Genomic DNA, 16,245 nt, shown 5'->3' on the forward strand with positions numbered 1-16,245 from the left:
GTCGTGTCTGACTCTGTGCCTCCATGAACTGCAGCATGCGAGGCTTCCCTGTCCTTTCACTATCAACTAGTATCAATTCAGTTCAGTTCAGTCGCTCAGTCGTGTCCAACTCTTTGCGACCCCATGAATCACAGCACGCCAGGCCTCCCTGTCCATCACCAACTCCCGGAGTTCACTCAAACTCACGTCCATCGAGTCAGTGATCCCATCCAGCCATCTCATCTTCTGTTGTCCCCTCTTCCACCTGCCCCCAATCCCTCCCAGCATCAGAGTCTTTTCCAATGAGTCAACTCTTCGCATGAGGTGGCCAAAGTACTGGAGTTTCAGCTTTAGCATCATTCCTTCCAATGAACACCCAGGACTGGTCTCCTTTAGTATGGACTGGTTGGATCTCCTTGCAGTCCAAGGGACTCTCAAGAGTCTTCTCCAACACCACAGTTCAAAAGCATCAATTCTTCGGTGCTCAGCTTTCTTCACAGTCCAAGTCTCACATCCATACATGACCACAGGAAAAACCACAGCCTTGACTAGATGGACCTTTGTTGTCAAAGTAATGTCTCTGCTTTTGAATATGCTATCTAGGTTGGCCACAACTTTCCTTCCAAGGAGTAAGCATCTTTTAATTTCCTGGCTGTAATCACCATCTGCAGTGATTTTGGAGCCCAGAAAAATAAAGTCTGACACTGTTTCCACTCCTTCCCCATCCCCCATGAAGTGATGGGACCAGATGCCATGATCTTCATTTTCTGAATGTTGAGCTTTAAGCCAACTTTTTCACTCTCCTCTTTCACTTTCATCAAGAGGCTTTTTAGCTCCTCTTCACTTTCTGCCATAAGGGTGGTGTCATCTGCATATCTGAGGTTATTTATATTTCTCCCACTAATCTTGATTCCAGCTTGTGCTTCTTCCAGCCCAGGGTTTCTCATGATGTACTCCGCATGTAAGTTAAATAAGCAGGGTGACAATATAGAGCCTTGACGTACTCCTTCTCCTATTTGGAACTAGTCTGTTGTTCCATGTTCAGTTCTAACTGTTGCTTCCTGACCTGCATATAGGTTTCTAAAGAGGCAGTTCAGGTGGTTTGGTATTCAACTAGTATAATAAACATGAAATCATCTAATTCTGAAATTAAAGTGATCAGAAATATGTTTGTCATGCGACAGTCCATTAGTTGCAGGCAATTAGATGTCACAATAAATTCAGATGAGTTCTGGCCTTTGATCTCAAGTCCTAATACTAACAGTTTTCAATTTATCTTTTTTATTAGATCAAAGAAGTAATTTTTCTTTCATTTCTCTTATTTTATTCATTTAAATATAGATGTTAAACTTCAGTGCATTGGTTTGGAGTATGTTACTCACTACTCGTAATATAATTTCATTCCATTCCTCTATCCATTTATTTTTTCATTTATCATGTGTTTTTAGTCTTGTATCCATCCATTTATCCATCTGTCTCTTTGTCTACCCACTCGTCATCTAATCTTCTATCCATCCATAGATTCATCCATCCAATAAAAATGTGTTGAGTGTGTACTGAGGTGATCAGGCTAGGTTTAGAGATGACACATCAGAATCTCTTTTCTTAAGAACTAGCTTATAAACTCATGTTAACATAAATAAGTAGTATCTTTATTTTAGTAACTCTTGCAAACCTTATGTTGTATTAAGAATTGCCACATTTATAAATTCCACTCCTATTTATAGACCCCAAAGAATTAAAAATGGGTACTCAAAAAGACTTATACACAAATGTTTATAGCAGTATATTTACAATAGTCAAAGAGTAATAATAGCCAAACATCCATCAACAGATGAATGGATAAAAAAATGTGGTATATTCATACCACAGTAATAGAATATTGGGCTTCCCTCGTGGTTCAGACAGTAAAGTGTCTGCCTGCAATGCGGGAGATACAGGTTTGACCCCTGGGTTGGGAAGATCCCCTGGAGAAGGAAATGGCAATCCACTCTAGTACTCTTGCCTGGAAAATCTCATGGACAAGAGGAGCCTGGTAGGCTACAGTCCATGGCGTCACAATGAGTCAGACTATATATATACATATAGATATAGTCCCAGGACAATCAATATAAGATTAATAAACAAAAAATTAAGAAAGTATTTATGCATGCTAAAGACTGAGCAACTTTAGAATATCACTACCATAAAAATAAATGAAATATTGATATGTGCTACAACATAGATGAACCTTGAAAACACCATGCTAACAGAGAGAAGTCAGACACAAAAAGTCGTATATTATATATGTCCATTTGTATGAAATATCCAGAATAGGTAAATCCATGGAGACAGAAGCAGATTCATGGTTGACAGGAATTGAGGAAATGGTGGAATAGAATAGAGTGTGACTGCATGATAGACACAGGGTTTTATTGTAGAGGGGGAAGGGAGAGCTAATGAAAATGTCTAGAACCAGAGATGGTGGTTGTACAACATTATAAATGTATTAAATGACACCTTAAAGATGGTGACTGCAGCCATGAAATTAAAAGACGCTTACTCCTTGGAAGGAAAGTTATGACCAACCTAGATAGCATATTCAAAAGCAGAGACATTACTTTGCCAACAAAGGTCTGTCTAGTCAAGGCTATGGTTTTTCCCGTGGTCATATATGGATGGTAGAGTTGGACTGTGAAGAAAGCTGAGCGCTGAAGAATTGATGCTTTTGAACTGTGGTGTTGGAGAAGACTCTTGAGAGTCCCTTGGACTGCAAGGAGATCCAACCAGTCCATTCTGAAGGAGATCAGCCCTGGGATTTCTTTGGAAGGAATGATGCTAAAGCTGAAACTCCAGTACTTTGGCCACCTCATGCGAAGAGTTGACTCATTGGAAAAGACTCTGATGCTGGGAGGGATTGGGGGCAGGAGGAAAAGGGGACGACAGAGGATGAGATGGCTGGATGGCATCACTGACTCGATGGACGTGAGTCTGAGTGAACTCTGGGAGTTGGTGATGGACAGGGAGGCCTGGCGTGCTGTGATTCATGGGGTCGCAAAGAGTCGGACACGACTGAGCAACTGAACTGAACTGAAAATGATTATGTTATGTGGAATTCATCTCAATTAAAAAATAGTGCCAGTGACACTTTATACACAAGTTTATTTGGTGGGAGAAAAATGACTGAAAATTTATTTAAATCTCTATGTAACCCAAATGCTGCAAAACAGTGATTTTTAATGCTTGCCAGTTTAGAACCTTCTGCCAAGCTTTCTAAACTGTGCCCCCAGAGAAGAAAGCATCCAAAAAATGGTGTCGAATGAGTCAATCTGTAGGTAAATATAATTTGCTTGTCTTTAGAGAATGCCAGCTAGCACCCAGCACCTACAGCATTCCCATCCAAATGTCTGTTTTCTACGATTTCAAGATGATTTTCCTTTTCTACTTCTCAATTATGTATGAACTTAAACATATTCCAAGGTATTATCCAGTCTTGTTGTTGTTGTTACTGGCTCAGTCATGTCCAACTCTTTATGACTCCATGGACTGTAGCCCGCCAGGCTCCTTTGTCCATGGAATTCTCCAGGCAAGAATACTTGAAGTGGGTCATCATTTCCTTTTCCAGGGGATCTTCCTGTAGCTTATTCATGTAGTCATTTTGATTCAACAGTCAATGTATGTTAATAAAATGCCTAGCATTTTATGACCACATACATGAATTAGGTACTACATCAAGAATTTTACATTCATTATTTTATTTAATCCTTTAATCAATTCATTATGTATGGACTCTTGTATTATCTCTGTTACACGGATGACAGTATTGAGGCCTAGAGATATTAAGTCATTTCTTCCACGCTATAGGACTGGTAAGATCTCCAGAGGATCCCTTCCAGGGATCAAACCTGGGTCTCCCTCATTGCAGGCACGTTCTTTACCACCTGAACCACCAGGGAAGCCCCTATCAAGCTTCTAGGGTTAGGAAAATCAGGATGAAAGTAGAGATTTTATAAACTTGTTGCCAGAAAACTTATAGCTTAAAGATGATCACTTTTGAAGGTATATTCAATGAGCCTATTAACTTTGTTCTCTGGCTTGATTACAACATAGATTCTCAAACTGGCAAGGTCTTCGGTAATTGTGAATCACCAATCAGTAAAAATCTACCACCACTCTTATGGAAGCAACTAAAAATGCATGTCCTAGCAAGAGTCACTGTATCTTTTTTATAGTTAAATAATGGCATATTAGATGTTATGGAGATCTATCAATTATTTTATAAAGTAATAATTATCTATGAATCAATATCAGTTATTTAATTTTATGCTTTTAGAGTTGATTTAAAATTTATTTTAATACATTAAAATGACAAAAATCTAGTTTAGGTCATAGAAATTTTATTTTTTTGTATTTTGATCCTATTTCAACAGTTAATGTATATTAATAAAATACCTAGCATTTTATAACCACATACATGAGTTAGGTACTACATCAACAACTTTACATTCATTCTTTCATTTAACCCTTTAATCAATTCATTATGTATGCACTCTTATATTATCTCTGATACATAGATGACAACTGAGACCTAGAGATGTTAAGTCATTTCTCCCAGGCTATGGGACTGGTAAATGTCAGAGACAGCATGTGGATCTTGATCTCTCTGGCTCTTGAGCTTGTGTTCTTAATAATGAAGATTTTGTATTTCCTTTAAAAAAAAAAAAAAGAAAAGCCAATAAGACATTGATGACATTTATTTAAATTGTGAATGTATATTGGTTGCATATTTTGGAAGAAATACATACATACAGCGTACATATATACCATTTTATGTAATGGCAGTTTCAATTTGGCCAAATCAACTGTTTCTCAAAATAACGAGTGATACCAAATCTCTCTGTTAAAATCACCAGATCTGTACAGAAGTACCAATAAAATGAAACTCATAAATACAGAAAGCAGTGAATTTAATTTAGGCCTAAAACAATTTAGGAAAATAGATCTAACTAATATAACAAGATTTTATTAAGTTTCACTTTTACCTATTAAAATGCAGATTTATTTCTGAGAAAAGGCAACAAAAATAATTTACGTTTTTATTTTCCTTTGCTTCTATTTTTGTTTGAATTTAAAATATTGGACTGAATATTGTGTCCCTCTGCTTTTCTAGATTAATTATGAAAAATAAACCAGTAATATGAATATTTCCTGTTTTAAAAATTCCTTCAACTATGGTTTTAAACTAACTCAAAAAAATAAAAAATAGGGAAAACATATAGCCAAAAACCAAGAAATGAGCAAAAATGGTCATATATCTTTTTAAGCATTTGATTGTGGTACTGGTTATGAGCACTTTTAACTGGGCTGACTTTGCCTAATATGATGAATGACCAGAACTTCAAGTTATATTCATATATATACTGTTCCTCAAGAGACGTAACACCTAGGAGCTTGTTTACTTATTTACCATCTCTTTTTCCTTCTGCTCAGGCTGAGCTCTGTTAACCTTGAATCTGCAGTCCCCATTTCTCCTGACGGAAGCTTTGCAACAGCCGTGGAAGTTTGTCAATGTCCGCCAGGGTATACTGGCTCCTCCTGTGAAGTAAGTTTGCAAGAATATAGCTTCAGTACATTCTAAGTTCTTTCAGCATTAACTATTAGACGATTCTAAAATGAATTTAGTTTTTTCATCAAGGATTGCACAAATGATAGCGTCTTACTACTTGAAGAACTTCAATGTCTGCCAAAAGTCATGACTGTCAGAGTGTTACTCATATGGTGTCATCTTGAAATCATATTTTTCCTTATGACATAATAGCTAAAAATCTGATTCTTTTGGAAGTTTTTGGTTTCTCTTTAATCTGTTGATAAAATGGGATGAATGATGGTGGAATACTATTTCAATATATTTCTCCTTCTCAGGTGGAAACCTGAGCGCTTGAGAGGAATTTAGCACCGTTTCTTTTCTTTTTCACTTTCTCCATGTTTTAATCCTATGTACTACATTCTTTCTCTACTTTATTCCTAAGAATACAACCAATTCACAATCATCTGAAGGACTCAGTCTTTAAAATGTCAAGAACATAATATATGGAAGAAATACCTTGATTCGGAAAGTTTTCTACAGGTCTTTGATTTGTTTAGCGCCTAAAGTTTGAGATATTTATTGTTGTCTCAGTATTCTAGATTAATGTTCCTTACTTAATATTGCAATGTGTCCTTCTAAGGTAATAATTTTTATTTACTTTTATGTATGTTTTAGGTAGTTTGAAAATTGATTTTACTTGAAATCTGCTCAAAAAATATAAGTGCCATTTCCCTGATAGAGGGCATGGCTTGCATATAAATAGGAGCTTAAATTCTTTAAAAATGGTGCCTTTAAGGAATCATCTGAGTGTACCAAGATGTTCCACTTCAGCACACTAATCCATTAAACCATTTACAGAAATACCCTAGGTCTTGCTTTTCAGTTCTCTTGTACTTTAAAATAATGCATGCTTCCAGAGGATACACAGGGCTTAGAGTCATATTCATGTCAGACGTGTTTTCTTTAACTGAGCTTGGATTCACCTATCTAAAAATAAAACTAAATGTAATTTGCCGTCACTTTTTTAAAATTCATACAGAGAATACAGAAATAATAATGGAAATGAATTAGCTCTGTCAACCCAAATTTGATTTCACATGTAAAATTTATGTTGTATTTGATAAAGCATATTCTTTGATTAAGAACCTAGCAGTCTGTATTTCAAACCAGAAAGCTCTCTTTGAACCTCTAAGTTCTTATTTCAACTGAAATAAACTACTCTTATTATATTCTTACTTTCACACTTATTCCCACATTGGTGATTCTCAGTACTCTTCATCATCTTCTGTACAAATTTCAAATGCCCATTGAATCTAAAATTGTCTGTATTAGAATTATTTCATTGGCTATGCATTTTGAGTCTCAGTGAACTCCAGGAGTTGGTGATGGACAGGGAGGCCTGGCGTGCTGCGATTCATGGGATCGCAAAGAGTCGGACATGACTGAGCGACTGATCTGATCTGATGCATTTTGTTTCTTCTTTTCTTTCACCAAAATATTTATTGAGAATCTTTGGTAAATTCTGCCCTAGATGCTGAGGGGGATTATCAAGATTACATCACAGTCCTTGTTCTTAAGGAGCTAACAGTCTGTTTAGTAAGACAGAACACATACTTATGATAAATGGGATCACAGCCCTATAGAATTAAGGCACCAATAAGTGGTACAGAACATGAGTGCAATAATCTTTCAAAGATGTGATCGGTTCCAGTGGAGAGAGATGTCACAGAAAATGTTCTGAGGTGGAAAAATCTCAACTTGGAAACTAAATAATGGTAACAATTAGGTAGGAAGAGAGAAGCAAGTGGGTGTGGAAGAGTCAGAACAAAGAAACAGAAGGATAAGAAAAGCTTCCTGTGCTTCTCACACAATAATGGATAAATATAGTTACCTTGGAATCCATAAAAGAAATTAACCAAATCAGAAGACAAGGAACTCTGAAACTCTGGAGTTTCTCTCAGGCTTCTTCATTTCTTCTACTCTCTAATAATCCTTTCTTTTCTTTATTGAAGCTTCCTGTCCCTTAGCTCACTATTATCTATCCATATCTTTTCCTGATTTCATTTGCTTTTTTACTGAGTTTGAAAGGGCAGACATTCTAGTTTTGTTACCACTGATATTTCCAAATCCTTTAAAAGCTGAGTAAACTCCAAACACCATTGTTGTTGTTGTTCAGCCCCTAAGTTATGTCTGTCTTTTTGCGACTGCAGCTCACCAGGCTTTCCCTCACTGTCTCCTGGAGTTTGCTGATTCATGTCTATTGAGTCCGTGATGCCATCCAACCATCTCAGCCTCTGTCGCCCCCTTCTCCTCTTGCCCTCAATTTTTCCCAGCATCAGGGTCTTTTCCAGTGAGCTGGCTCTTCACATCAGGTGGCCTAAGTATTAACATTTTAATTCTAGCTTGCCTAAAACAGATTATATGATTCCATGATAAATCATTCTTTTCTGTTTTTTGGGGGGCCGTGAATGTTGATCCAGAATTTTTTAATCATTTATACTTTTTATAAATCCCTACACATTTTATTTTTCAAATATTTTCATTCTTTCCTAGAATTGTCATAGTTCATTTCACTTAACAAGTGGGACGGATGAGGAAGTGAAAGCAAAATTAGGTACTAAAAAAGTGTTTTAATTAAAATCTCAGCTTCCTATTCTAAATGGTGGAAATATTAACTACTTCATGTAGTTTTTAAGATGATCAAAACTCTTGATATGGATGGTAATGTGATGAACAATACACATACAGTCTATGACCTTCAAGGACATTACATTTGATGGTAGACTAGACTGTATGCCAGAAAGAAAATTTAAATAAATATGATAAATTCCATGAAGACAATAAGCAGGGGGCCTTGATAGAGGCTCTGAGAACAAGTGTAGGAAGATGAGATGGAAGGGACTATATGACTAAACTGAGCTCTAGGGTCTTCTTAGGTAAAGGGAACCAGTGAGGAAGTGAAACACAGTTTGGGATCTGCAAGGACCTGAAAGAAGGCATGTGTGGCTGGAGCTTAATAAGCAAGGGGAGCATAGCACGAGACATGCCTGGAGGAGCCAAACCACTCAGAGCTTTGCATGATTAAAAATCTGTAGTATTATTCTAAATGCAATGGGGAGAAAACTGTTCTGCTCCTGCTGCCCAGTCATGTCTGACTCTCTGCAGCCCCATGAACTAGGCCAACAGGCTCCTCTGTCCATGAATTTTTCCAGGCAAGAAGACTGGAGTAGGTTGCCATTTGATATGATACCATGATCTGAGTTAATTTTTTTTTAAAAAAGTCACTATAACTACAGTGTGTAGAACATACTGTACATGGCAGGGATGGCAGGAAGTAAAATGGTTAATATGCTGTTTTGTTAGAATGTAATGATGATAGAGGTTTGTTAGGATAATGGCAGAGGATGTGAAAAGACATGTTGTTTATTTTAAATAGATTTTGGTAGTAGAACCAATCAGTCTTACTGATAGACATGCCACGGGAACATTGAAAGTAATAATGATTTTGAGAATGAGTCAGATGTCAAGTTGGAGCAGTTGAATGTGGTGCTGTTTACTTAGCTGAGGAAAACTGAGGGAAGGAACACCTGTGGTGGGGATGATAAAATCAACAATCCATCTTAGAAATATTAGGTTTGAAAGAGCTATGAAGTATATTGTCAATGTCCAGTTAGAATATGTAGGTCTTGACCTCAGAATATCTGTCTCTGGTCTAGAGATATGTATTTGGAAGAAATCATCAACTAGACAGCTGAATAAAGTTACCTTGGAGCAAGTGTGGAGGAAAAAAGAGAAAATGACTAAGCCCCCAAGAGCTCCTGACCATGAGAAGCGAGTTGAAGCAGAGGAGACAGCAAAGAGAGGGGCAGCAACCTGGAACTGTGGCATCATGAAAGCTGTGAGAAGAGGGCTTTTGAGGGAGATAGGAATCAGCTAAACCATAGCTTGATGAGAGATCAAATAAAATGTTAACTGTAGAATTGTTCATTTGATTTGGTTCCCTGGAATTCGGTGGCATGGACAAGAGTGGTTTTAACCCAGTGATTATGGCACAAGACAGACTAGGATGGAGTGAACCACTGAAGGGAAGTGAGAAAGAAAAGATATTTTAGAGCAGACTTACCTAAAAGAAAAAATAGGTAGGTAACTGAAAGTTATGGGATATTAAGAGAGTATTTTTGTCTTTTTTCCTGTTAGCTAATTTTTTACAGAGATACAAGTCATATTTTCGAGTTGATAGTAATGATCTAATGGAAAGGAAAGATATTATTGATGCAGCACTGAGTGGGTATATTGGGAAAACAATTACAAGTGTGGTGATAATCCTTTGAGAGTATGAGGAATTCTGCATGCCTCATCCCCATTGTTCCAGAGGGAAATATGACTAACGGAAATATGGGCTTGTGCTTGTGTACTTGGTAGTGGAAAGATCGTTTCCACTGCCTTCAGTATTCTCTGTGACTAATGAGATGAAATCACTGGCTAAGAAAGAGGTCTAAGAGTTGGGAAATTTAAAGAGGATGTAGGATAAGTAATATATTTGCAGATATATATGTGTGTATATATATATGCCTTGTTTTATATATATATATATATACACACACACACACCTTATATATTATATATGTATACCTGTATATAATATATATCTTATTAATGACAATTCTATGAATATTTTTCCTCAAAACAGAAAGTCAATTATCTCCCTATTAGCAACACCCTTAATTTCTACTCGCTTCTGAATATATAGCTTCACCAGTTTTTAGAAATATATATTACATTACAAAATCTATTCTGTAATGAGTCTAGGGTGACAACATTTTTAATGAGTAAAAATTATTAGAAAGGGTTAGAAAATTGACACCTTCTTTTCTATACTGCCCAAATTAAGAAGAAAGTTGCTTTTGTTTTCCTTTAGGATATCAAGTGTCAGATCATCCTTTTTTTATGTCTTTGCTATTGATGTTCAAATTTAAGAATCCTCATATCCTGAGGCAGAAGGAACCTTTCCAACAATACACAGCACAATTCTATATTCTTTATTACCTCAGTGGTTTCTCTCTTGTTTCCACTCTCAGCTAGGAAAAAAAAGGCCTTTTCATGATATACTGTGTTGTAGTTAACCATCCAGAAATATAGTAAATAACCCACAAAATGCAGTTTTAACTTGAGGGAGATCATACGCTCCTGCAGGGCAGCAGTGTTTCCCCCTTTATTTTGTACCCTGTCCAGTTGAGAGTGACCCCCGCAGAAGGGATGCTTAAACATGACAGTGAACTGAAAGCCAGCCCTGACACACAGATGCTCTGTGACCCAAATATCCTTTTTTGAATCAGAATTCTATTCTTGTATGAGAAAGTGTTTTACACTTTAAAAAGGAATGATGGATATAACTAGAGTTCTAGTAGAATAAAACCATAAAATAAAATATCTAAGGAATGTATGGTAAATAAATCATAAACTATTTTGTGTAAATTTGAGAAGGTAAAATAGGGTGGAGGAAGTTGAGAATGAGAACTATAAATTATATATGTGCACAAGTCAGCCATGTAGGTGATCAAATGTGAGATGAGTGCTACCTTTTTTCCAGACAATTGCAAAGATTTTCTGGAAGTGACGGAGTTAAGGGCAGTTTGCGTGTGAGAAAGGGAAGACATTCCAGAGGATCTACAATCCTTGGACAGGACATTAAATGCTCTAGTAGGCTGAGGTTCTGAAGAGCCCATTTATGTTGGCTGCTTTTTTTCAATACTTTTTCTTCTGTTTTCTTGTCTGTGCTTTTTACTTTGAGACTGTCGTGATTCAATTCTTTATATCTCTGCTTTATTTTGCTATTTCAGAAGAGTCATCAAGTTAATGCTTCCTCTAATCTCATACCTGCCAATAACACTAAGGTCAGTACGAAGCCCCCATGTCAGGAGGAATAGCTCTGGTAGCCATATTTCCATAATGGCAATGCTTTGACATGCACATCTTCTGGGTTTGCTACCTAAATATGTTTATCTGCTAAAGACAAAAGTAAGCTTTAAAAAAAATCCCTGAGACTAACTTGAGACCGTATTTTCCTTTCAGTCTTGTTGGCCTAGGCACAGACGAGTTAACGGCACTATTTTTGGTGGCCTCTGTGAACCCTGTCAGTGCTTTGGTCACGCGGAATCCTGTGATGATACCACCGGAGAATGCCTGGTAAGTGCTTTCTCCATTGGGGTTGCTGATTGACAGGGCTGAAATCAGCTCAATAAGCCCTGCAACTCAATTACTACCTTTGGGACCTTAAACACTTGAGTCAAGAAGGGATTTGATGGTGATCTTTATATTGAACTGAGTTGGAAGCTGAGAAGGTTCTTTCATATGTGGTCTTCCTGACTGACAAGCATTAGAAAGTGTTTACTCACATAAGTCTAAGGATTGAATTAAGATCAGATATATCATAATAAAACATAACTAATGACTGTGATACATATCTGCCACAAATATATATGGTTTCAATCTCTTATGTAATTCTACCCAAAAAATGACTGCATTTCTGTAACAGGAAATGATTTGTAACCCCATAATATGAAAAGTATAAAATATAAGCTCTGTAATAGGCATAATTACACTTTTTTTCACTTTGAAAATGAGGGCATACTACGTTCTTTTTTTTTGGAAAATTTCAGCATTGAACTAAATTCAAAACATTGTGTGTAAATTAAAAATAATAAATATGTGCAATACATAGTCACCAGAGCTGCTTACTCCTTCTATTAAGTCAATACTATAACCAGAAAAAAAGCTCTACAGAGGGTGAAGCACTTTCCATCCTGCTAAGAAGCTTTTGGATTGGAGATTACGCTGAATAGACCATTCTGATTAACTCAAGGGCATGTTAGTTTTATATTGTCTGACATGACATGAAGCTTGAAACAACACTTCTCATTTCATTAATCTTGCAGAAACACAATTTGAAATGGTGCCAATTTAGGAGGATATCATATTCTCATTTCCCTGTAGAATTTAAGGCAGCCTCTGTTATCTGTATTTCTTAATGTTCTCTCTCTCTCTTGCTCATTCTTCCCCCTCCCCTACCCTTTTTCTTCCATTTAAAAGCTTCTGGGAAAAATCCAAAATGAAAATTCAGGGCTTTTGTTTCAATGTGATTTGACATTTAGTTTTATTGATGCTCTTTCTGTTTTCTCTATAGCAGATTTTGTTTAATTGCATTGCAGGATAAAGCATGATAGCCTTAATTTGTGGATCAGTAGATTTTTCAAATGGCATTGTTATGAACAGAAAGACTAAGTGATTTTCATTTTAATTATACAATAAGTCTTTTAAAATGTACCTTGGGAAAATACTGAGTTACCTTTAAACAAATATTCAGCCCAAAACAGATATAGATTTGTTTTCAGTTCAGTTCAGTTCAGTTCAGTAGCTCAGTCATGTCCGACTCTTTGCGACCCCATGAATCACAGCACGCCAGGCCTCCCTGTCCATCACCATCTCCCGGAGTTCACTCAAACTCATGTCCATCAAGTCAGTGATGCCATCCAGCCATCTCATCCCAATTTCCTCCTGCCCCCAATCCCTCCCAGCATCAGAGTCTTTTCCAATGAGTCAACTCTTCGCATGAGGTGGCCAAAGTACTGGACTTTCAGCTTTAGCATCAGTCCTTCCAAAGAACACCCAGGACTGATCTCCTTTAGAATGGACTAGTTGGATCTCCTTGCAGTCTAAGGGACTCTCAAGAGTCTTCTCCAACACCACAGTTCAAAAGCATCAATTCTTCGGCGCTCAGCCTTCTTCACAGTCCAACTCTCACATCCATACATGACCACAGGAAAAACCATAGCCTTGACTAGACAGACCTTTGTTGCCAAAGTAATGTCTCTGCTTTTTAATATGCTATCTAGGTTGGTCATTAAAAAGATAGCATATTAAAAACCTAGATAGCATATTAAAAAGCAGAGACATTACTTTTTTTTTTTAATATGCTATCTAGGTTGGTCATTGGAGAAGGAAATGGCAACCCACTCCAGTGTTCTTGCCTGGAGAATCCCAGGGACGGCAGAGCCTGGTGGGCTGCCATCTATGGGGTTGCACAGAGTCGGACACGACTGAAGTGACTTAGCAGGTTGGTCATAACTGTTTTACTTAAACCTAAAAAGACAGAAATTAATATTTCATGACAACAGACTCATAATGCTTCCAATAGCAATATTTCATGCTGCATTCATTAAGATTAAGTCTAAAATGATGCTGTTAGTCCATTTGGTTATAGGATATTTCTAAGAATGAAAGCCCATTGTTTTAGAGTAGGATAGTTTCATCCAGTATAATTTTGGGGGGAAGAAGTAAGGGGAATCAGTGATTATCTGAGGCCTTCTACTAATGAACTGTAGTTTATTGAATTTGTTTCATGGACAAGGAGATAGGAGAATACTTCAAATAAGCAAGGGATCTTAGGGAAGCAACAGAGAACTTAATGATTGACCTTAAAGACCTTAATCTGGTGTGTTTTCTGAATTTTCCATTGTGGCTGATAAATAGATAATAATGTAAGATATTTTCTGGAGACTTCCAAATGCTCTATTTGAAATGATACTGATAACTAAATGCTGCTGTCCCATTTTGAGCATATTAATTCCAACATGATCCACAAAGATAAAAATATTTAAGTGCTGCACATCAAAAGCAATCTTACCATTCAGTTGTTCTGCATTTTAGCTTCTTTTTAAGAAATTATTTATGCTTGCCCTCCTAGCATTAAACAGAAAATTTTTGAAACTTTTCCAGATAAGCTACATTTTAGTTAGTTTGGCTTTGAAATCTAATTAGAAATAAATTGAAATATTTTTTGATATCAGACCGAAATCCAGACCTCTTTTATAGTGTGGACCTATATTGAAAGATCAGTTTGACTTGCAGTACTTCTGAAGTGACCTAAGCCTGGTGGGCTGATGTCTATGGGGTCGCACAGAGTCGGACATGACTGAAGTGACTTAGCAGCAAGAAACAGTCAAGTCACATGGGAAGATTGCATGCTTGCTCCTTGTCATCGTTCCTGTGATAAGTGATGTGAACAGATATTTGGAGAGCACTTTGGAGCAGGATACCTATAAAATTCACCAGCCCATCAGAGTGAACCTTTCATCTTTTTTTCAGTTTGAGTTTCCATTGTATTTTTTCCTATTACTGTTTTATGGTTTCAATTACAAAAACAGTTGAGTTTTAAGATTAATTTTAAAATTTCCATTCAGTGACATATGACATTAGGAAATGCAAGAAATATGTTATTTTTCTTCCAAATTAGTAAAGCAAAGCAGGGTCTCTGGGTTGTATAAGATTTTCAGTTGAGTTTTAGAAAAACCATTTTCAACATGGTTAAAACATAGTCGGTTTTATTATCTTGTTTTTTAAAGCCCCTAAATCTTTGAAGATACAATTTTGATTGTATCAGTATAATAATATACAAAGAATATTGCAACAAACATTCAACTTTTTTTAGTAAGAGCCAACTTTAGTTAAACTTGAAAACTGAAAGGAACAAATATGAAGATGAAATTAAAGAGGAAAGCGTTTCATCAGATTGATCCATGCCTGGCAACTTCCTACTAGATGTGCTGTTATTTAGACAAGTGTTGATAATAAAGTTAACATCTTTGCTACTTTGATAGAAGGTTGATAAATAAATTTGAGAATTTTAAATACTTTAAGGAAAAACCTGTTTTCAAGTATTAACAGATAGTAAAGTATCACCTATTCACTTGTAGTTCAAACTGTCATAGGATTTCAGAACTTGAAAGCTGCATATATTATGGGCTTCAGCTCTCACATTTTACAGAATGTAAGCAATTGATTCAGAGTTAAATCACTGGATTTTCATTTAATATCTTCTATTCAGTAATCTGTCCCTCTCCCCAAGGAATTTGACTGTTTTCTGAAATGTTATTTACGTGGTTTTAAATTAAATATATTTATTAAATATAATTTTAAAAGAACTTTTAATATGCTAGAATAACTCAGAACTTTAATTAAATCAAATTGGCTCTCCCATTGGTCATCAAGTTTAATAAATTTTTACTTTATGCTTAAAATGAATTTATATTTTGGCTGTTAGCTATTTCCTCTACATATCTGGTTATTAATGATAAAATTAAAGGTTTTATACTCCAAACTCTGATGAACTCTTTTGAAATGAGAAAAAATAGAATGTTATATGCTTGTAAGATTAAAAATATATTTCAGTCACAATAAATCTATGTTGTATGATATTTAATAGGCATTATATACATTTTATTGTATTATAGGAGTTTGAAGAACTTATGTCTACACAATGCCAAAACATCATATAAATTGATCAAATTGTGCTATTGAAAACTTTATAGACAATTTCATTCATTAATTGATTGTTCACCTTTACCAGTCTTGATGAATTTTGTGAACACTAAGTTGATAAATCTACTTTAATTTATATGAAGAAATCAAGATATAAATTATTTTATTTTGATTTTCTTTATTTTTAAAAAGTACATGGTTCCAGAAAATACTAATTGATGGAAAATGCTGTTTTATTTTAAAAACCAATGTCTGTGGGAAACTGTTACATGCCTTGTGGTTTTAGTATTTATTAGTATACATTTCAGAGAAGGCGATGGCACCCCACTCCAGTACTCTTGCCTGGAAAACCCCATGGACGGAGGAGCCTGGTAGGCTGCAGT

The 16,245-nt window shown here is 36.0% G+C and overlaps 1 protein-coding gene across 3 annotated transcripts in view; it reads left to right on the forward strand.

The window, feature by feature from the left end:
• The window catches only part of LAMA2 (laminin subunit alpha 2), a 707,472-nt gene that overhangs the window by 408,166 nt on the left and 283,061 nt on the right, over positions 1-16,245 (forward strand). For 2 of the 3 annotated variants that reach the window (XM_086317878.1, XM_086317879.1), the window contains exons 15-16: positions 5,449-5,560; positions 11,618-11,731. In XM_086317878.1, the coding sequence (XP_086174004.1) occupies positions 5,449-5,560; positions 11,618-11,731 (226 nt within the window). Of the gene's footprint in view, positions 1-5,448; positions 5,561-11,385; positions 11,440-11,617; positions 11,732-16,245 lie in introns of all 3 variants that reach the window. The other variant, XM_086317880.1, reaches the window with a different exon arrangement.

Source organism: Bos grunniens, chromosome 9 (genome assembly GCF_055505025.1).
Source record: "Bos grunniens cultivar Pamir isolate PY7600 chromosome 9, Bosgru_T2T1.0, whole genome shotgun sequence".
In the NCBI taxonomy this organism is placed as follows: domain Eukaryota; kingdom Metazoa; phylum Chordata; class Mammalia; order Artiodactyla; family Bovidae; genus Bos; species Bos grunniens.